General features: G+C 30.8%; 1 protein-coding gene across 1 annotated transcript; it reads left to right on the top strand.

Moving 5' to 3' along the window:
* Positions 1 to 957: 957 nt before the first annotated feature.
* LOC121113816 (uncharacterized) lies at positions 958 to 2,508 on the top strand. Its single transcript, XM_040707685.2, has one exon. It carries the CDS (start codon positions 1,067 to 1,069, stop codon positions 2,228 to 2,230), a length of 1,164 nt encoding a protein of 387 aa, XP_040563619.1. The 5' UTR covers positions 958 to 1,066; the 3' UTR covers positions 2,231 to 2,508.
* Positions 2,509 to 23,098: the final 20,590 nt, after the last annotated feature.

Below are 23,098 nucleotides of genomic sequence, written 5' to 3'. Positions count from 1 at the left end.
TTGGTTAATTTTAACTAAGGGTCGATAACAGGGATGGGACTGATTTCAAGTCTCATATTAAGAACCGATACAACAATTTATCACAAACGGATCTTCAATAATATCTATTCAACTTTTCATTTGATGAATTATATAAATGTTATGAAATAATTAAATGCGACATCTCCCGGAAATATAATTTTTCTCTGGAAATTCTCTTTTGTGTAAAATCTGGGAAACATGGAATCTTGATATCCCCAGAAATTAATCTTAATACGTATGGTACACCTCCCTTTTTTAGGGGTATCTATAATCCTGCACATCGAAGGAAAAAACCACATGTAGAATTTCAACCATGGTGTGGGCTTATAGTTTAAAAAAAATGATTGCTTGACATGTCCTTAGTTTTTGAAGTAGGTACATAATACGGCAAAGTAAATGATCTTATTAAAAAAAATTAAAATCGTAAAGCTTGTAATTTGATAATATGACTCTATTCCGTTGACATGAATTTATTTTTGAAAATGGAGTTAAGATGTTGTTTGAGTAAAATAAATCATTTAGAAGACGAAAGGGATGTAATTAATAAATTTTATAATTTGTTCATTTGATTATAGAATGGGGTAACTTATTAATCACAGCTGATGGATTTAATGTAAATAATTTACGTAACAAAAATACCTTAAAAACAACAACAACATCATATAAATACTAATTCCAGGACACTACAAGTTATTGTGATTTTCATTTAAATAAATTAAATAAAAAGTGTTGACTTCTAAATAATGATTTCCCTTTAAAATATTGACGCTTTCCCGTAATTCAATTTTTACTTTTTACTGAGCGGAAATTTTCTTCACACATTAGGAGTGAGCGAAGACGATGAGGAGCGCTCGTTTTAAATGGTAGTTAATGGGTACTTTTTGGGGAGAAGAAGAAGAAGAATAAAATAAAGTCCGATGAAAAAATAAGTCAAACTGCGTTCAGTATCAAGTAGATATTCGTGAAGTAAAGACGTTACAAAACTTTTAATAATCAATAGTTTATTTTTTGATTTCATTACATTTTGTTTAATAAGTCAACCATAATGTCCTACCCAGAAGATGAATCCTTGACTCTACCCATTAAATCAAGAAGTCTTCGTGCAAAGTCAATTGCTAAAAGATTAGAAACAGAGAGAAATAAAAATGCACCCCGAGTTCGGAAACCCCGTCAAAAAGTATGTACAATGAGCAAATACCGACGAAAAACCGCAAATGCAAAGGAAAGGGATCGTATGAAGCAAGTCAATGATGCCTTTGAAAAACTTAGAGATGTTGTACCTCACCACCGTGCCTTCATTGGTGTTGCCACAAGTTCGCCTCCTCCCCCAACTCCTGGAGATCCAGCAAGTGCCACCAAAGTCTCTACGCTGCGTTGTGCTATATCCTACATCAATAGTCTTCAACAACTAATTGAAGACTCCAATAAAGGCCTTTTGGATCCTAATCTGTACAACACTGATCTCGTGGAAGAAGAGACTGACGTACTATTCTCTTCTCTCTCTGCCTCTTCCAAGAAACCCAATAATAAACCCCTCAAAAAGGCTGGAGGTAAGAAGAGCAAACTGAAGAAAAATAGTGGGGCCACCGCCAAGGACTCCAAGTCCAATAATAAAAGATCTTCCTCTGCGTCTGGTGCCAAGTCTGTCAAGAAGAAGAAACAAAAATTAGAAGAGACTAAGAAATTAATCAGTAACAAATTAATGGGTAATATTAATAATCATGGGCACTCTGGATTCTCTACTAATAACATCCTTCAAGAGAATCTCTTCACCTCATATTTAATCCCCCAACAACAAACACATACACCCCTCAATCCCACTCAAATCTCGACTCTTCCCAATCCAGGGGCCTATTACAGTAACGTGATGAAGGAGCGTCACAACCCGTCACTTCTCCCTCTTCAGCCCCTTTACCTTCCTTCATCCCCGCTGGTTTATAAAACACCAGACTCATTATATGGAGACATGGACTCCTTCTCCGATGTGTCCTCCGCCAGTCCGGGTTCTACGTCATCCTCGTCTCTAGACCTACTTCTTCACCCCCAGGATTTTTCGTCACCTTCTTCATCTCCAGTAGAAGACTTTCATCACCCCGCCTCATCGTCGTCCTCCTGTGCTAATTTAGCTTTGAACAGTACTAGCAGTCATATTCTGGATGATATTCAACAAATACTCAAAGATGCGGAAAACTTTGATATTATGGTCTAATGTAGTGCGTCTCCCCATCCGATGTTTGTTGCATTCAAAGTTTATTGAATTATTAGTATTTTTTTATATATATTATACAATGTCAACTCTGGTCTCATATCATAAATGCCTTACTTTTTTCCACTGTTTGTACATAAAACAATATTTTTTTAACCGTTTTCATTATTGTCTTACATATATATATATTTTTGATATATCAAACAATCTATTTATTTTTTTAGAAATAGACAAAATACATAAATTTTATATAAAAATACATACAAATATTTTATATCTTACTCAAATGTCTTGTTATTGAGCCTTCATCAGACTGTTCAGTGTACTTTTTACCACCCATCAGATTGGAATTTTTTTGATCTACCTATTTAACTACAAAATAAGATTATTTAAAAAAATAAATTGATTTGTTAATAGTGTAGTTATTTGCCTACACTATTAACATGTAATATTTTATTTAACAAGTATCAGAAAAAACCAAATAAACGGAAAAAGAGTCCCTTTCAGAATCAATATATATATATATAGGTAAAATACTCGTACCTCAAGGCTAAATAAGTGATCCGTCAACACAAAATCACGCTTAAATGATTTTTCTCAAACTTGAGACTACATTTGTGCTCTTTAATTATTTATCGTTCATTTCTTTCGACAAATTATACTGATTAATCCTTTAGAGACAGCACAGATTGTATATACTTAAAAGTAGCAAAAATGCATTCTCACAATAAAATAATTGATAGATCTTATTTGAAAAGCCAAATCGGAGCCAAAATAGGTCTTATAAACATAATAAAGTTTTTTTATACTATAGTGAATATTGTTAGGTATTTCAATATACATATACAAGAAGATGAATACAATGTCCATAATTGACTAAAATATGTATATGAAATAAAGGGTCTACGGAAATTAGAGTAATCCAGAAAAGAAATAATAGCAAGTTTATTTTAAAATTAAAACATTTAAACTTCGTACGTATAATTTTAATTAAATTTTTCTATCGCAAATATAAATTAAAATTCAAAATGGCCACTTCCAGCCGTTCCAGCTATCGTCAGACGGCGACCGATTTGGTCCACTTCCTTAACCAGCGAAGCTTTCAGGCTCTAAAAATTCTTAGGAGGCTTTATATTTGTCATTTCCTCAAGAATGGACCACAAAGACTAACCCATAGCATAAAAAATCTGATTTATTAAACGACATGACAGGTAAGCTACTCTCCTCCGAAAACATTATTCAAATTATCTGGGTGACCAGGCTCATTTTCTGTTTTTTTATTATTTTTCATTTTGATCTTGAATTTAATGAACGATCACTTTCCGCTGGTTTTCAACCAGGTTCTTGTTGGTAAAGCAATGTCATCAAAACTTAAAGAAATTCATCGGCCCAGTAAAAATTAATACACAGAAGATGCACCTGATATCACGAAACCTCCACAAGCTAGAGACAAATATATATGCAATTATATGAAGTATGAAAATATAATATAAATAAGATGTTATTTTTTTATTTAATTTTTGGTTCAGTATTGATTTTACATTAACGTACTACACATATCAGTAAGGGAACATTTAAAACTAATTGTATCTGCATTTTAAGGGTCAAATATTGCACTGACATGTAACCATCATGAGCCGATCCCATAATTTGATGCAAAACATCTGATGTAATCCTTTTATTTTATTATTTTTTTTATATCATCTAAGGACTTTTACACGAAATAATTTAATTTATGAAAAACGTTGACGTTTTTTTCTTCATCTCCATCCCAAAGTTGATAAGATCATGACTCAGAGGCTCGGTATTTCCCTCACTTACTTAAAAGGGCATTACGTACATAGCTAGCATCAATGTAGGTCTCTACCCATTTTGAATCATGCTGCAGTGACATCCAGATCTATGCACAAAGATCATCCATCAACCTGATTCTTTAGATGACTTAATCTCATCAATATTTCCAATAGGGATGTATAGTTTCTAAAATGTTAATGTCTTGTACAGTCCTAAATTGTATGGACGAGTCCCAACAGAACGCAAAATTTCGTTCGTAAAAACAATCTTTGCGAAATGACGTCAGCGTTAATCAATATTTCCCAATATTTATAAGCATATTAAATACTATAATTAGACAAAATTAATAATAATGATCAAATATTATCGTGCTTGAAATATTATTGTACGAATTAAATTGTTAAAATAAGGTGCTGTACAATAACAATATTAGTGAATATCGGACCCAAAAGCCATACCATAGAACAATCTTTTCTACATGACGTCAACGTTAATGAATCTTCACCAATTTTTGTTTATAAGATTATTAAATACTTTAATTATACATAAATTAATATTAATGACTAGTCTTAGGATTTGTGAGAGATCGTTCAATCACACAAAAGTTCTCACTTTGACCTATTTTTTTTTTCATGATAATTGTTCATTTAGCCTTTTTTTAAACTGTTATGAACTAAATTAAGAAAGTAGGGGTTCTTTTAATGATTATTTGTCGATATTTTTCTAAGGGAAAATCTACCTGCCAAAACTCTCCTTCATTAAGCTCTCTTTTTGGAGCTAAATATGGTTATGATGAAATCAGAGTTATAATTACATGATCGGATATGTGAGGAAAACGGCAACAGCCAATTAGAGGAATCCCCATACAATCTTGTAAGAAATACTTTTGGGCCAAATCCTGATCTTCCATTTATGCAAAAGGTTGTACGTAATATCAGTGGCGCTGATGATGAGATGCCTCCAACTAAAAAGACCCCTGAAGATCTTGGCAACTTTAAATTTCCTTCAACTACTAATATGAAGGTCTTTTAGTGTGTTTAAAACTACAAATAATGCTCGAATACAACAATGAACGGAATAAAATCTTTGTAAAATCTTGATTTGTTGATATAATATAGGAAAATTTATGAATAAATTATGAGAAATATAAAACAACACTAATTACTTTAAATTATTCTTATAAAACTGTATTTAAAAAAATAAAATACTAATTGCTCAATTTTGATATTTTGAGTGCTCATTTTTCAAAATATTGTCCTCTTTTTGGCAAAAAACTTGTTTAAAAACGCTGTGGTCATAGTAATGTCTAAAATTAACTTATATTCTTGGTATTTTTTTTATTATTACTAAAGTAAAGGGTGGAGCAACCTCACTTCCTTTAATATAATGGATGACAATCAGCCTGCAGAAGTAGTAATGGGGTGGGCCTGACTTCATTCTAGATACAAGATTCTCAAGTGTTTTTTTGTTTTTTTTGAGAATACAGTCAGTTGCTATCAAGCTTTAAAGTAACGTAACGTGATTGAAAATAAAAATTTGAAATTTGCAAAACACTTTAAACACACTTATAATACATACGTAGAATACTGCTTCAGAACTAAAATTAATTTAATCACATTTGGTATAATACAAGAATTCTAAATTAGTTTTATTTGTCCAAATCTGATAATTGGAACCGTATTTATTTGCAAAAACCCAACTTTTTCACGACCTTGGTTAAATCGCCAATAACTAATTATTCAATCAACATATTATCCACAACAATAAAATAAAATAATTTGCCAATTAAATCTGCATCTTTTATTCAAATAAAACCTCTTAATGAAAAGTTATTTAGAGGGAGATAAAATAATGAAAAAATTATTAAAATACCGAAGTTCAGCTTATTCAGTGTTATAGACAATGGGGGACATCACAACTATCTGATAAGATTTTCAAGTCTATGTAAAACAAAACTTTAAATGTGTACCGAGATGTTCATTAAAATTTGAACACTTTGAATTTTAAACTTCGACAAGATATGATTTGTGTTTTAATGACCAATAATGGGGATAAAAAGTGGAACAATACCGATTTGAAATATCAAATTATTGAGCAATACAATCCTAATTTCCAATCATAAATGTTCCAAGTCTATTTGTTTTTCCATATTTGAAGATTCATTTAATAAACTCGCATATATCCAAATATTATCTTTACGTAATCAAATCTTAAAAGCCGTTTGAATTATGAGGGATTTGGACATATTTAGTTATGGTTGTTCATACGAGATTGTAGAGGCTCAGAAGTCAAAAATATGTAATGACTATTATATTCGCAATCAGTTATCTTACAATGATATCCTTGAATCAAAAATCAAACAAGTTTTGAGTAATCATCCATTTGATATTTGCATTACATATGAGTTTAAAAGTTGTCAGGATTTGTTCGGAGTATGTATAGACATAATTATACAACATAATGAGGCGATAATAATTTCTTAATTACTTGGGGCTAATAGCTTTTGTGCGATTATTTCTTTTATATCATACTATTCTTCCTTTCAATGTTTACGAGTATAGGGGAGACAGAAACAGTTGCAACTTTTTACACATCTTTTTCTGAAACATCAGGCACAAAATATTGTGAGAAAACATTAATACTTTTAGTCAACTTTTCTTTGAGATATTCATAAAAACTGTTTTTGAAGGCGAAAAGTAATTATATCCAAGAACAATATTTTGATATGATGCACTTAGTTACATCCGCCAACAAAGTTGGGCGGCGATTAGGTTTTTACAGCTTTTTATTTGCTAGTCACCAGGATTACGGCAATTGCTATATTTCGATATGATCAAACTTGGTACAAAGATTGTATATAGTCACAGTAAGAGGGTATTAGATTTAAAGAGGTCAAGGTCAAGAAAAAAATACATTATCGACCATAACTTGGAACAAATTGAGTTATACAAGTCTATTTGATCTTAGGGGGAGGTTTGGCACTCTACCGAGTGCTCATTCTAGTTTCTCATTGTTTTTGATGAAACTACAGTTATTTAAATTATTTATTAATAGTGAAAGTACAAGAAATTTATCGGAGCTATTAGACGTCAACAAACAGACAATCTTTCCTTTATTCATATGGAAGATAACTCCCCCAAATAATCTTCCCTGTTTTTCTCCGTTTTTCATGAGCATAATCACATATAGTTACTCAATACTTAGATTTAATTCCTATAAAGTTGATATCAAAAAATTGACATTATGCCTATTTTTTACTTCGTCTTAGTTCCATGTAAAGTATTCTATCAAGAAAAAAATTGATATATGAGATAACGTTGACAATAAGCGTATTTTTATTATATACCTTATATAATATAAATCTTATTATACATTAATATAATTTAATACATTGAAGACTAATAATTCAACAACACTTTTAAAAGTTCAGTTATTCATTCCTAAAAAAAAAAATCATTTTGAATAAATTATTTAATTTTTAACTCAAATTCATTTTTTTTAAATGTTGCAATTTCCATTGGCTTTTGAGACAGTTGCACTATGTAATAGGTTGATTTTATATGCCCTTTGTAGAAAAACTACTCTCGTTTAAGACCTTTGAATAGATTTAAACAATGGTATGCACTGTTAAATTTTGGCATGTCTGAGACAAATCATCTCCCAGTAATTGAACTAAAAACAAAAATTGTTGCAATGGGTACCGTTCCCCCCTACATAAATACTTACAATATATGAAGTTGGGCCTTTCATTATTTAAATAACTATCTACTCTTTGTTTAAGGATGATGAATTTAACAAAATATCACGAGGAATTTTGTATTTCACATGTCTTTATCTATGTACACAATAACTAAGTAATTGCCGTAGTTTAACCCAGGATTTATTATGATAAGGAGTAAAAAAAATTAAGCCATTGTTAATTCTTTTTTGATTAAAATGAACTTTTTCCCATGAGGATATTTTATCTTTATTTTATTAGGTATTTGCAAATATGCACAATGTTGCATTTATGCATAATTATATGGAGTAAAATATAATTATTTTGGGTTGTATTGACCATAATTTAGGGAATTCCTGTCCAATACCATTTCATTTCAGTTTCGAAAAGTTGAGCAAATTGATGATGTTATGAAGTTTTGTTGAACTTAAAGACAAAAAAATCCTTCTGCAAATTGTGTCCCTTGACATTTTTACTACCACATTACCTCATTAACATAAAAATTAACAATGCATTTTGTTGTCATTTGTGGATTTTTTCTAGTTTTCTCCACGTTATCAGTGTTTAAAACGTTGATTGAATTCAAATTAGTCTTTTTTAAGAGTGAACAATTCGCCACAATGATTAAGTAAAAATTATATATTATGAATTGGCCACCAACTGATTTTGGTCCTATTTTTTTTTAGGAAAGTTTTTGAGAGACAATAAAATGAATTACGTGTTAAATTAGATGAAAAACGTACCGTATTTTAATATTTTAAATCACTGTTATCACTAATATTAAATGAAAATTGGTATATTGTTCTAACACTAAGTCAACTCGACTCAGAGCTAAAAAACATGAACCCGACTGATTGTCAATATTTGTGCCTCGAATTTTATCAAGCTGCTTCCAGCCTGAGAAGGATCCGGGGCAAAAATAAATGTGTGGGGTCCTTTTCATTTTTTTATTTCTTATAATTTTATTTTTAAAAGATAAATATTTTCACTTTCTTAAAATATAAAATGTAAGCCTTGTTTCTTTAATTCAAATGAACTTTTTTGGTGCTTAATTTGAAAGAATGTTCTATTTTATTTTAGATTGACTTTTTTTTTAAAGAAAGGATAAACCTTTTTTGACCTTATGTAATAATTTATATTTCATTTATTAGCGGTATTTTCTTTCTAGTTTTAATAGACCTTTTTTCAAAAAAAGATTAATCCATTTTTTATTTTTATTATTTAAAAAAAAATTTATTCTTCTTGTATGTTTTCTAGTCTTTTCCAGCCTGGGGTCCCAATCAAAACCGAAACTGAATCTAATACAACTAGATACATAAAGTGTATCAACATGTCCTAGAAAACGGGAGTGGTTTTGTCCAGTTGTTACTCTGAACAGGATATTTTATTTTATAAAGTTGTTGTTATTATTGCTTAATTCTTGAAGAAAGAATATCTAAGTAATAAGTAATAACTAGTGCGTGTGCTCACGAAAGACAAAGAGTAACAATGAGGGTTTCTCGGGAGTTATGAATGAAAGTCTTCATTTGGACTTAGATTAGGGTTGAGGATCAACGTCAGAGTAATTCCAGTCTATATGTCCTTGCTATATACCGAGTGGGATTGCTTTTTATTTACTTCTTATCACGACTGATTGCAGCTGATCCAACAAAACGCCATGACAGCTAAGCTGCTCTCATCCCAAACATTCTTCAAATTGCCAGATTGGATGCTTTAATTTTCTGTTTCATTTATTTTTATATACTGTCAATACATGTTTTATACATCTCTGAAGATACATATCTCTCCTTTGGAAGTCGGGGTACCATCTATATACAACAGCTACACACCCACTCAGTTGATTACAGTATTGCTTTCATTCTTGGCTTTTGTATTCATTGGATCCTTATATTAATTTGTTAAAAGGTAACAAAGGTTGAACTGAAAAATCAAGTTATCGAATGTAGGTAGGTATATTGACATTAATTAGTATGGACATGCTTAATGATGTCCCTGATACTTAGATCTGTCATTAAACATTTTTTTAAATATCACTTCAATGAATTGAAAGATCAAGCTAGAGTAAAGGAATCTATTAAATAATAATGACAAAAAGATGCCGATTTAAAGGACTTCATAATATCTATAATATTTAATCAGTCCTGTGTTATTTTTTATGATTACTTTTTACATCAAAAAACATGTTTCTCCATGGTTATTCATAATTAATTAGTTTTGGACTTGTATATCTCATAATGAAAGAAAAATATCCCTTAAAAAATGTATTTACATGTATGTAGTTATGAGTGCTTCTTCAATTTATTTTCTTCTAAATTTTAGTAGGAAATAGTCCAAAACTGCTCTTTTACTAAGAAAGAAAGAAAAATAAAGTTTAAGCCATATCGATCAATGTTTAGAGATTACGTATCGTCTTTCAAGTTTCTAACTCGATATTTTTCTGGAGAAATAAATATGCACTCTTATGTAAAAAATAGTCACGATATCTCAAAATAGAGCGTTTATAAAGAAAAAAATATTTCACATTAATAAACAATTTTTCAGAAGGGTTAATATATTTTCACATAAAATGATTATTTCTTCGACAAAATGACAAATCTTTGTTTAACATAAGCTCAATTTTTTTTAAAGCGTTTTTTAATATTTAAAAAAAAAAAAATGAATATGTATATGTATAACATCACCCTATCAATGTTCTGAACGGCTAAATTGTACTTTATTTCTGGTTTTGGAGTACAGTCCAAGAAAAATTAGGGGTATTTTTTCTCAAATTTCTATAATCACCTCATGTTACCAATAATTATCAAATGTCTTATTCGTAGAAGAAGTAAGTTACTATCCATTTTATGAATGTTAACTAAAAGTGTAGAACTTAATTCAAATATGCATATTTTTACAGGGAAATAAACTTTTTAAATTTTTTTATTGATCTTATGCTAAACCAACATAAAGGACCAAAAAAAAAAAAAAAAAAAAAAGAAGAGGATGCTATACGCAGTACTACAATATTTTATTTGTAATTTTCTATTATTAATAAAAACTTTTGAAAGATTGTGTGTTCATTTGAATTAGTTATTATTTACCAAATGCTGCATTTTGACTTGTATCGACTATTTTTATGTAAAAAAAAGTTGTAATTTTTACATTAAATTAAGATTTTTTTTTTCAAAATGAAAGTTGTTTGGAATATGCCCCCCTCAAAAAATAATTTCAAGCTAAACTCTACTGTAAGTACCCACATTAACAACAATCAGTCTACACTTCAAACTTTGCAAAGGAATTACCATATTCGATTTTTTTTTCATTTTTTACAAAAACGGGTTCTGGAATATTTCATTTAATATTTTTGTTATTATGTCATAGAAAGACCACAAAATCTTACAGTTGAATGAGTAAATGCACGATTTTTATTATTGCTTTGTAAATATGTATAGTACCATTTTTGAGCGGCAGTTACCTTCTATCTTATTCGAGCCAATATCAGAGTATCTTGATGACAGACTAATTTTTTAGAAGAAAAAAAAAAGAAGAAGAAAAGAGAATAGAGATGATGAAGAAGTTAATAAAACTACTTTAATGATTGATTGAAATGATGTTGGTCATTCTTTTGTAAAATTGTGCAATTGGAACATTTTTTTAGTGTTGTCTCGACTTGAGTCAAATTGTTAATCAAGTTGAGTAATTAGAAAATAAAATAGGAAAAGATAATTTAGCCACACAGGTCCACGGAAAATTGGGAATACACATTATTTACTTTCTTTAATTTTGTTTACAAAACGATCAATAGTGGCGCCATTTTGGGGGAAAATAATACGACTTCCTTAATGTTAATAATATTAAATACATTTATTTTTTGTATCTAACTTCAAATTCAAAATTTTATTTGGGACACAAGAAGAATAAATTAAAAATAAGTACTCTTTTTAATTCATTTATGTTACGCCAATACTTCATACTGTCGCACTACCTTGCGGATAATTTAGTTATTTTTTGTTTTCTCATTCTTCTTTTGAAAACAATATAAATATCGTCTTGTCCCTTGCTCAATCTAAAGGACTTGAATGCGAATAAAAATGGCCCCAAAGTTCAATCTTTACTAAATGAAGTCAATCGTCAGACCTACTGACGTCATCAATGATCAATAATCCGGAAAAGGGGAATACTCTTTATACGGATATTCGTTTACAGTGGACATTTATTAAATTCCCAAATTAATTATAATAGATTATATAACTAATTCGAAATGGTAGGTTTCTAGATTTTGTTGCTATAAATTCAACTTAATGTTTGATTTCAATCAAATGTTCAAATTATTCAATAAATCTTTTTTGAATCCATTTGGGTATGATGCTACAGACTTACTCAAAGAAAGATTACCAATGTATATTATCATTTATCGTATTAAACATGTTATTAGTTCAAACACAATGGAAAAATATTAGTAATTAAATATTTTTCAATTGCAAGAAAAAATTATATGAAGGATCAGAAAATCTTTTAAGGATTTAAACTTATAATGAGTCAATATCGTTAGTAATTTTGAGGTTGAATTATTGAAAATCATAACGACTAAAAAAAAAAAAAAATTGAGTCCACTCTGGGTTATTTCATTTGTAAATCTACCCATAATTTGAGTGGAGTCGACACAAAACTAATTAATTTTTAATCATTTGACACTTAGGCATCTCTAAATCTTCACCTACTCCTATATATATTTTATCAGCTGTCCAGATTTTACTTTATCATACCTTATTCTTGTTTTTAACATAAAATTTGTGAAACATAAATAAGCTGTTGTTCGCTGTGAGCAATGGCCTACTTTTTTAACTGAAGAATAGTCCCATCATTGAAGATAATTAGCAAACTACTAACTAGTGTTTCTTTGTATATCGGAGGAAAGTGGAACTGGAGTACAGACGTATTTAGTACAGTACTATACTAAATTGTTTTTGGAACCGGTATTTACAGAATATATATAAATTAGCAAAAGGCGAGTACCTCACTCATTACTATCCATGATGTTTAAAATTGAATTTGCTGTGTGATAGTGGCAAGAACTATGTAGCTGATACAAGAACTGATTACAGAGAGTAAAAACTAAAAACGTGATTAAAGCCCTTAAAGTAGAATAGGCATGGGTTCATTGTTTTGTTTATAAATAGCAACTTTTTAGTTCGTATTTCATATTTTCTTGCCATTACAACAGTGCGGGGTTTTTCACTTATTTTATAGATTATATTTAGGCCTGTCTTATTTTGTTTAATCTCTATTGTAATGCCATTACGTCATATGAAATTGGTTCTCAATAAGGTATTTGATGTATCCAATCCATTCCAAACAAAAACCTCTGTAAGTGCTTTTAAAGTGTACCTTACGTCATTTTAGGTATGATAGAAAAAACTCAATTTTTGGTACTGGTATCGTAAAAACGGTACTCCTTACTAACTTCGGGCCATTTTTTTTACTTTTTGGAAGAAAGGTTGAAAGACACAATGCAGACTCTTGTGGAAAAATAAAACTTATTGTTATTTTTTTTTTGTAATAACTCGGACGCCGATCTTCAATACTACTTTGAGTCCAACAAGGACTAATACTCATCAATCTCGTGCCAATCTTCAGTTTTACTCGCCGACTTTTATTGGCGGGGGCGGAATATATTTGTAAGTGGACGGGGGGGGGATCATATAATGGTGACGTCATCATTAGGGGAGACTTTTGGATTATTTTTTCTGGTTGGTGCTGGGCCGTTGGACTTTTATGGCTATTTTGATAGAATGTCTATGTTTTTTATCAATGCTTAATTTGATAAATAATTTTTTTAAGAGAAACAAAAGGCTCTTTATAATAATTTTTTTAGGAAGATGGTAAATTTGAACCAAGAACCTTTTTTGCCATTTAACTTTTTTTTTATACAAGATGGTAAATTTGAACGAATAACATTTTTTTCCATTTCAATTTTTATATACAAGATGGAACTTTTTAAAGTGTGATAACTCTAAAAATTCAGTGAACAGTCCCTATGATTTCAGCGCTATTGGAGCACATGCACTATTTATTATTATATACATGGATTTTCTCTATTAAAATTGAAAAAATAGTACTAATGATAATTGAGATATAAATCTCAATTTTATTCAAAGTTATGGTAGAATCTTCTTTTTTTTTTACATTTTGTATTAACTTTGACCTTTCAAAATTTAATTACCCTTTACTGTGACCTTTTATATTCTTCATACCAAGTTTGATCAAAATCAATAATTAACCTTAGCCGTAATCCTATTTACTAGTAAACAAACAAAGGTAAACTTTAAAACATCCCTCCAATTGGCTACTGGAAAAAATCTCGCACGCATTTCAGCTTCATATTTTCTACAACTCTATACGTATGTACACGTCCATTCATCTAATTCACAAACCATTGCAAATTTACGATAATCAATTTATTACTTCTCCATGTTTGCAAAGTAGCATTTGAATATACGTATGCACTTAGCTACTATGACATATGCACATCTCTTTATATGTTACTCTCCTTATCTATGATTTGAATCAAATCAGTAATTGTGATGTAACGTATTTGGTGAACTTAGATGAATGTTAATTCATATATTAACTTTTGAGAGAGAGAAATACTTATGTCATGCTCATAATTGCAACTTTGTTTTATAATCATGGACAATTCTGATAAATAAAGTCATTTAAAGCATTTTCAAAGAGTTGAATTCACTATAAAAATAATTCTTTTTGTAATACGTACAACTACAAACTATTTCACTTAATTCATATTCTTACTAAAATCCAATAACACATTTTCTTAATTGTTAAAATTAAACTATCTGACAATAGGGGTGTTGTACATCAAAACTTTTTATGAAATAATACAGACAATTAGGTAATGATAAAATTAATTAATTTCCTTCTGGGCCCTATTAATGAAACAGCTACTCTTTAAACTAAAAAAAAAATCATTTATGTTTCACATATATTAATTGTTCAAATGATATCATATTTTGTCTGTCTCGCTTAATTCATATAAAAAAATGTTTTGTCGTCTCTAGTTCCCTGGCACGTAAAAAACAGATATCTTTTAATAAGTGCTGCCGTATATACATTCAAGAGAAAGAGTGTAGGTAATGACTCTGTACTTGAACCGGTATAGAGAAAAATCCTTCAACACCCCAGTCTCTTTAAATCTGAACTCTTTGAATTTTAAACTTCAACAAGATATAATTTATTAATACTATAAATATATGGGCCTCTGAACTCTCTTAATCATTAATGTAGCCGCTCTTGGCGGCAATGATGGCTTACAAGCGGTGCAGCAAAGCCTGTCACGGCGTTCCAATGGTGGCTGATAGTGGCTTTGAAGGGCAATTCCCCTCAAAATGCACCCAAAAGATGTAGTCGTGGCCCCTCCACCCTCACAAGATGGCTTACAAGCGGTGCAGCAAAGCCTGTCACGGCGTTCCAATGGTGGCTGATAGTGGCTTTGAAGGGCTTGGTGTTTGGATGGCGGACACTGAAGGCCTTCCCCTCAACATGCACCCAAAAGATGTAGTCGTGGCCCCTCCACCCTCACAAGGCTCTTTCAACCCATTTTTTTAATATTTCTCTGGATAGTCTGGTGTAAAACATCGAGATATCTTACTTGGCCCTCATAGATTTGAGGGCATTGGTCTGGGCATGTTTTCTTTTGCTCCTATGGGTCTAGTTTGGGTTTTTTTGACAGACCCCTTCTTTCTCTCCAATGTTTCAGACTTGCTGACGCCGTGGACGGTGGTCTTGGAGACGCCCAGCGTCAAGAATTGCGCGAATGCAAATTCGTCGATCACCTTCCTCTAAGCAAAATATCTACCCCATCTTGCTAAAATCTATCATTGCCATTTCAAACATTTTCAACTCTGAGGTAGTTTGATTTTCAGTTTGATTTAATGTGTTTTTTTTTGGTTATTCACTATGTATAATAAAGGGATTGTAAAGGAGAAATAAAAAGTTAAACTAATGATTGATAATTATTCAATAGTTTTTTACCAGGCTATACTTGTTCTACAAATTCAATTTTTTCGTCATTCAGAAATATCTTGCTTTATAGTACCAAATATTGGGCCAAAAAAATCACCCTCTCCTAAAATGTTAGCCTCTATCATGTACAGGCAGCAAACTCACCATGACCAATGCCTTTTACTTACCTGTACACTATTTTAAATGTCTTTACATCTCTATTATTCAATTTAAGGAATTGTAAGACGCATTAATATGTTGTCTTTATGTATGTATATCAATGAGGAATCGTATTCCTTCCATTGGACACAGTTGATTAATCTAGATCAAATCTGATCAAGGAAGGATTTGATGATGACAAATGCACAAACATTATATGAAAAATAAAAATCCTTAACATGTCAACAAATCAATCCATTGTTGTTCAGAAAGTGTCCCTTATATTCATAATATATATATATATATACTTACCTGAGCCGCAATAGATTCGATAATCCTCATAAAAAATACTACTGTCAGTCTGATTTGAATTCAACTCATTTATTTTCGGTTAAAATATGTTTTGGATTTTACAACATGTTGAGTAGCAATGCATAGTTACATATATACATATATGTATGCTTATTTAGGCAGTAGTTCTTCTATTAATTGCTGCGCATGCCCTAATTAATAATTATAATTTGCCGCCTCGTTCTTAGTGTCTTACGTAGGCGATACTTTTGTAGCTTCCTCGTATTTTAAAGTAAAGCTATTTGGTCTAGGGGTAAAAAAAATTGCCAAAATTACTCGTTTTTTGTGCATTCATTTTTATTATTTTTGTAGAAGAAGGACCCATCCTCATATTCTCAAACCTTTTGATGAAAAGTAGTTATGTCATCTATAAGAATTAATAACTTAATTATTTGTGTTGTGAGAGTCTGAAACCAATTATTTTTTTCGGTTCGGTCTTGGGTGATTTATTCCATTAACAGATTTGAACCAATATTTCGGTAGAGACTGTAGACCAAAATTTAATGGGCCGTTATTTTCCGCCTCATTCTATGGCCCAGGGTTATCCCCATTCCTAGTTGTACACAATATATGTTTTAAAATTGATATCACGTTATTGTATCAATATTGAAACGCAAATGACGTCATATTATGCAATAAAAAAAAAGACAACTGAAAACCAATTTGTTTGAATACTATATTTAGCTATATTTTCTATTCAATATGTCCTCCTTTAAAAGCAATGACAGCTTTGACACAACAACGAACAGATTTACAGTTCTCGACGACGAAGGACGTGTCCATGGCATACCACGCTGTCATGATGGCAGCTCGGAGCTAATCCAAATTTGGATGAGAGGTGCAGCAGACGTTGTTCTCCATAACACTTAAAGCGCAAAAGTCTGAGGTCAGGGCTAGAGGAGAGCGAAATGTGGGCAGGACAGATGTTGGCCATATAGTTTTGGTTCTTCTTGGCTGTACTGGACCATTTCATTTTCTTAATGAACTTCTTGATATTGTAGGCAGTCACAATTGAGATGCTCAAGGTCTCCACAACCTTCTAGGCATTAACACCGGTGCAGAAGAGATTGTACAAGTTGCTTTCTTTTGTTGTGGCTCAGATATTTTTACACTTAAAACATGGGATAAAAACAAAATTTGTATATTTTTGTTTCAATTGTTAAAATAACGGTGATAAAATTGTATTTAAGTTCTATTTCATGTTTCTGGTGCACAATCTCTATAATATCTGTCGAAATCAAATTTTAAATGAAACCGAAATAGATCGAACTTTTTTGTGTGATCGATCTAGAATTATATTCAAGTCTACCTTTTCAAAGTCATAACCAAGTCGAAACCTATAAAAAATATCTCGAATCTGAGTCTATAATTAAGTACCACAGCTTTACAAATCCCATGGTAAAGTAATAGAAATGATGTTGTAATAGATAAAATTTTATCAGACGAACCAATTGTAACTTGAGCAAGACTTATATGTTATGTTGTAATTGACATTGTACAAGTTATAAATACAGATTTTACAATCCTTATGGTCCAAATTCGAGTTCTTATGCTCTGAGTCTAAGCCCAATTTTGTAGGAGGAAGCTACAAAAGAAAAGGACTCAAATCATACACTTATGGTATTTAACTGTATTTAGTATAGTATCCCTTCTGAATTCGGTAGTCTTTTTACCTCATGCTAAGTATGTACAAGGTAGAGTAATTCACCTTTTTCTCTGTCCATAAAGGTTTTTATATAGCAACAAATGGAACAATCAACAGACACTACTTATTATTAAAAAGTCAAACATCTGTGCCATTATTCAAAGTAACATTATTCCAAATATACTCAAGAATGAACCATATTGAATATGAATTGAAAATGATGGCTATTTAACCATTATTACTCTAATACCCCCTATTTTTTTTTTTCTTCTTTGGTACAAATTCACAGTAGGAGTAAAAAAGTATACATATATTTTTTTGAATGTATATTCTTTGTAATCCGTTCCTTACCTTCTGAAATTAATGTGGCTAAAATGTAGTATATAAATAGGGAAAATAAAAGAAGTTGGAAAAAAAGAAATAATTGTAAAGGTGTTTTTGTATTGTTGTGTAAATTAGATCTGAGTTGACTTTTTAGGAAATTTGAAGGTAGATATATTATATTATTTGAATAAAATACACATAAACAACAATTCTACAATAATCTCCTTCGGATTCACAAAAAAAAAAAAAAAACACCAAAAAAACAAGAACTTCTGACAAAAAAAGCAAAAAGGCAAAGATTACTGCTTACACTCTATCTCTTACTAAAGACAAACATATGTTTCTAGTTCTTTAATTACCATACCATATTTTAATTAGTACATGTTTTCCATATAAGTATGGAATGGATGTCAGACATTGAAAAATATGTATTTACATAAATTTATTTACACTAGAGAAAAATCATAAGAAAAGAGATCATTTAGAAATCTGTAAAATAAAATATGAACCCAATGGCAGTTCTAACTATTTGGAATAAGGGACGCAAAGGAGGACCTAATGTTTTAACTAAGGGTATAGTGAAAAAGGAAACAAATTATTTTAGATTATAATACTTATTTTACTGATCATATCAAGATTTATTTTGTACAAGAATACCGTAGAGATAATGCAATAAACAGAGCTATGGACCTTCTGAACTATCTGCTCAGGACACAAACATCACTGATTCCTTCCGCTGCGCCACAATGTTATTTACAAGTGAAAAGGGGGAATTACAGAATGGTGACGTTATTAGGGGGGCTTGCATGGGTTTTTTTGGCAGATTTCTTTTTGTTAGAAGTTTTTTTTTAATATTAAAATTTTTTTGGAAGCAATAATATGTGAACAAACTACTTTTAAAAAAAAGACAAATCAAGAGGAAAAAATGTCAATTTTTTTTATTACGTTAACTATAAACATTTTGCGAAAGTGGGGGCAAATGGCCCTTTTCTCTTTATTATTCCGTCTCCTCTGCTCTCATTTGTTGCTGTGAACCCAAGGAACTTATTAGTGTTGGGTTTTTCGGTCTCCAATATTATGTATTTGTTGACATCCTTTTGTAAAATCGTAATAAATGCATATTAAGTTTATTATAATTATAAAAAAATGTATAAACCGAACCTGAAGGAATGAGATAAAAATATAGTAACTCTAAGAGACAACATATCTGCTGACAGAGATAACTATAAACTATGATGTTCCATGCTTGCTAATATCTTTAAATTTTCAAAATAGAGAGGAATTATAAATAATAATAATATCTTGCTTTTACCGAAATTTACTCTTTTTAAAATTTACTCTCGCATAGTTTTCCACCCTTTTCACATCTCCAAGTCAGTTTACATATTATATAAATAAAACATTTAATTCATATGAGTACAAAATGCATGGTTTTTCACTAATGATTTTGAAAAAGAGCCTCTGTTAAATTAGGAAACACAAAAAAAAAAATCAAGTCATTTTTAAAGGGTAGGCGTCTAATTTCATCAAAGCCTTTCATAAATAATAATTCTCCATTTATTTTCTTTTTTCTAAGTGTTTCTATAAAAGTTTCAAGTAGTACAATAAATAAGAATTTTTATATATCTTTTCAGTTGACAATTGATTTGTATTTTATTTCTTTATTTAAATTGTGGGGTTAGCTTTAAAAATACTGTCAAATAATGATACATCTTGAATGTTATACTTACTTACGAAAATTGTCAGCTTAATGTCACTTTATACCATATCATTATCAAAGGATATTTCATTATTTATATTCTACTTAGATAGTTTAAATTGCTGCAAAGTGGATTGGCTGAAGTATTAATGCTTTGATCCAATTTGTATCCCCTCTTTGTTTTGATCTTACGACGTCTTATTATTGAAATACCAGGGATCATACCTAAACAATAAAAAAATGTAAGCCTACTTCTTTGAATCTCAGGAATAAAAACTTTTTGATATCCTTAAATCCATATTTAAAACCTAGTAAATTACGTGTATCAGAAAATTACTGGTCGTGCAGAATTATTTACCGATTTTTGTTCAGAACATATCGCGGACAATAATGACATTTCGAATGACTTGAGAAACAATTTATTCATACATTTTTAGAATAATAAAATAGTTTGTGATCAAATTTAATCAATGTAGCCACTATTTGACTCAAGGACACTGGTCAGGCGACGTCTGAAGCTACCACAGACTTGCTGGATGTAATTGGCGTCCATGGAGGCCCAGGCCTTGTTGACAGCAGCCTTAAAGGCATTTATGTTCTTGTGTCGTTTTTGGCAGGCCTTGGTCTCCACGTTCGCCTAGATAGAGAAGTCTAGTGGGTTCAGATCTGGGCTCTGAGGGGGCCAGTAGACCTTGGGCCAAAAGTTCATGTTGTCCTTGAGCCACTCCTGAGCTGTCTTGGAAGCGTGGGCGGGTGCTCCATCTTGTTGAAAAACTCAAGGAGAGTTGCCGAAATTAATTCAACATTTCGGCAATATTTTGCTCTTACAATGTAGGGGCCCAAAGAGAAGTACATCACTCCCCCCCCCCACAGCTTCAACTACACCCTCCAAACTGGCTCTAAATCTGAGATGGTTATTGATGAGGAATTCCATGTCTACGTAGGCTACGGCCTCGATAATGGAAGCCTGCAATGAGTCAACAAGGTTATGTGCACGGTTTTTTGGACTCCCTCCCCAAGATTACTCACAAATAGTAGTCATAGGGGCTCAGATATGGAGAGATAGGAGGTTACATTTCCTTTGCTCAAAGCATTAAGGACTTAAAAAATGTTGGGGTTTCCGGAATAAATTTGGTCCCCATTACCCGAGTTGGACAAACCGCACCAATTTAAAGTTCTAGCATGATACGAAGTCTGTTAACATCAATTTAAGCTCTAAGGCAGAATTATTTACTCATTTATATACTTCCTTGGACGTGTTCCCGACACGGAGGCACACAATTATATTCGCACAACGTTCACATTCGGAAGAAATCTCAAGGATTTTGTATTTTTTCTTCCCAAGATATTGACGCCGGATTCAAAATCCCCACCCTTTATATAGGAAGACGGCACATGTGAAAAACGTATCAGTAATTTTGATCAAACACTCACGTTAAGCGGGCAATGTACAAAATTGAATAAAATGAAGTCATTTTGTCAAATGATCATTTTTACACGCATAATAACCTTCCGGAACGCACTCTTTTTTAGTTACCAATCCAATGACTAATATTAAAAGTATACAATACATAAATGTATATGTACATTATAAATGGGCGTAAAGCCTCATTGTTTCACCGTCAATTGTGCTCAACATATGTACATCCATCCAAATGCTAAGTCCTAAAAAAAACAAATATTTACTTCATATACTCCGTAAGTCATAAAACAAAATCTGCCAGGAAATGCTATTTAAATATTATGTATAATACAAACTAACTTGAGTAACGACATTAAAATAAAATAAAAAATCAGGGAAATAAAGTAAACTAATGGCCTTTAATGTGTATTTTCATTCTATATTCTTCTATGTGTGTACTTGTAGATTAGGGTGCTTCATAAAGACAAACTATAGCAAATGATTGGGGAGGGGGATTTTTGTGAATAAGAAAATAGATTTGTACTTAGAAAATGAAAAATTGTTATTGTTTTTTTTGTTCATTTACTAATGTTACTTTAAATCTAGAAAGTTCTCCTCTGTATAGTAGTAGCTAATGTTCTCCCCCGAAATCATATAAAAGCCAGATGATGCTATTGACACGAATTACTTTCTCCTTAGAAAATTTTACCGCTAGGATATTTTCCCTTTAAGCTATATTACCCCAATGATAATTCACTTTAGCATATTAATTCCTTATAAATGAGTTTAACTAAAATATGCAATATGTATTAGTATAAAAATGGTTGTTTTCTGTAGGAAAAGATACTGAATGATGCCCCGAAACTTCAATGCATACATACTATCGAAATCTCACTATCGTAATGAATTCGAATGGAAGAAGTGCGAATCATTTCTGACGTACCAATTATCATCAAACATAATCGATCATTCATATTTGAAGAGACTCATGGAATGACATACGAGTATAAAATGAGGCAACAGTTCTCAGAAATCAACTTTTTAATCCGTTTTATAGTAATACACATTAAATATTTTGATTCAAAAATTCAAAGGAAACATTAATTTCAACCAAAAATAAACAATAGCAACATTATAGACTTAATCTACATTTATGAGACAATGTTCGTCGTTCCGTATGTCTGAATATATGAAAACAAGTCACTGTGTGTACTATAGGTATAGAGCTCCATGATGTATATCATTAAAAAAATTAATCTCAGAAATTAAAACGTAGTTATACTCTGTTATAAATCATATAACTAATCTTGATATATGAAATATTTAGTCATATTTATGGAATATTATTGGTCTTTTATTTTTTTAAATCCATGTCATTTTCAGTATATGTTAAAATTTGAATTAATATAAACGCTGGTATGTTAAAATGAATTTTGTTTGTTTTTAGTAGTGATTTTCTTAGAACTAATTTACTCCTCAGTTGCCCCAACATATTAATTCTTTTTTTCAAACTCTAATTATTGTTCTTTCATTCTTGGGGACAAAGCACGTCATATGAATTGATAAAAGTATTGAGTAGTTACTTGTGACTGTCCTCATCAAAAATGGAGAGTGATAATGATGATTTCTTGGAGATTATCTTCTATATAATTAAAACAAAGTTTGTCTTTTAGCCAACGCCTCATATTTCAGGCAATGCCTAGTACTATCGTAACTTATTTCATCAATTAATGCGAAATATCTTTGAGGCAAAATTAATTAAGCTGAATAATCCTATGACA

This window comes from Lepeophtheirus salmonis, chromosome 2, assembly GCF_016086655.4.
Source record: "Lepeophtheirus salmonis chromosome 2, UVic_Lsal_1.4, whole genome shotgun sequence".
Lineage (NCBI taxonomy): Eukaryota > Metazoa > Arthropoda > Copepoda > Siphonostomatoida > Caligidae > Lepeophtheirus > Lepeophtheirus salmonis.
This window is presented reverse-complemented; position numbering and strand designations above follow the sequence as displayed.

Bases quoted from the DNA above. Each gene is read 5' to 3' on its own strand.
- LOC121113816 (XM_040707685.2), top strand. From the start codon at position 1,067: ATGTCCTACCCAGAAGATGAATCCTTGACTCTACCCATTAAATCAAGA.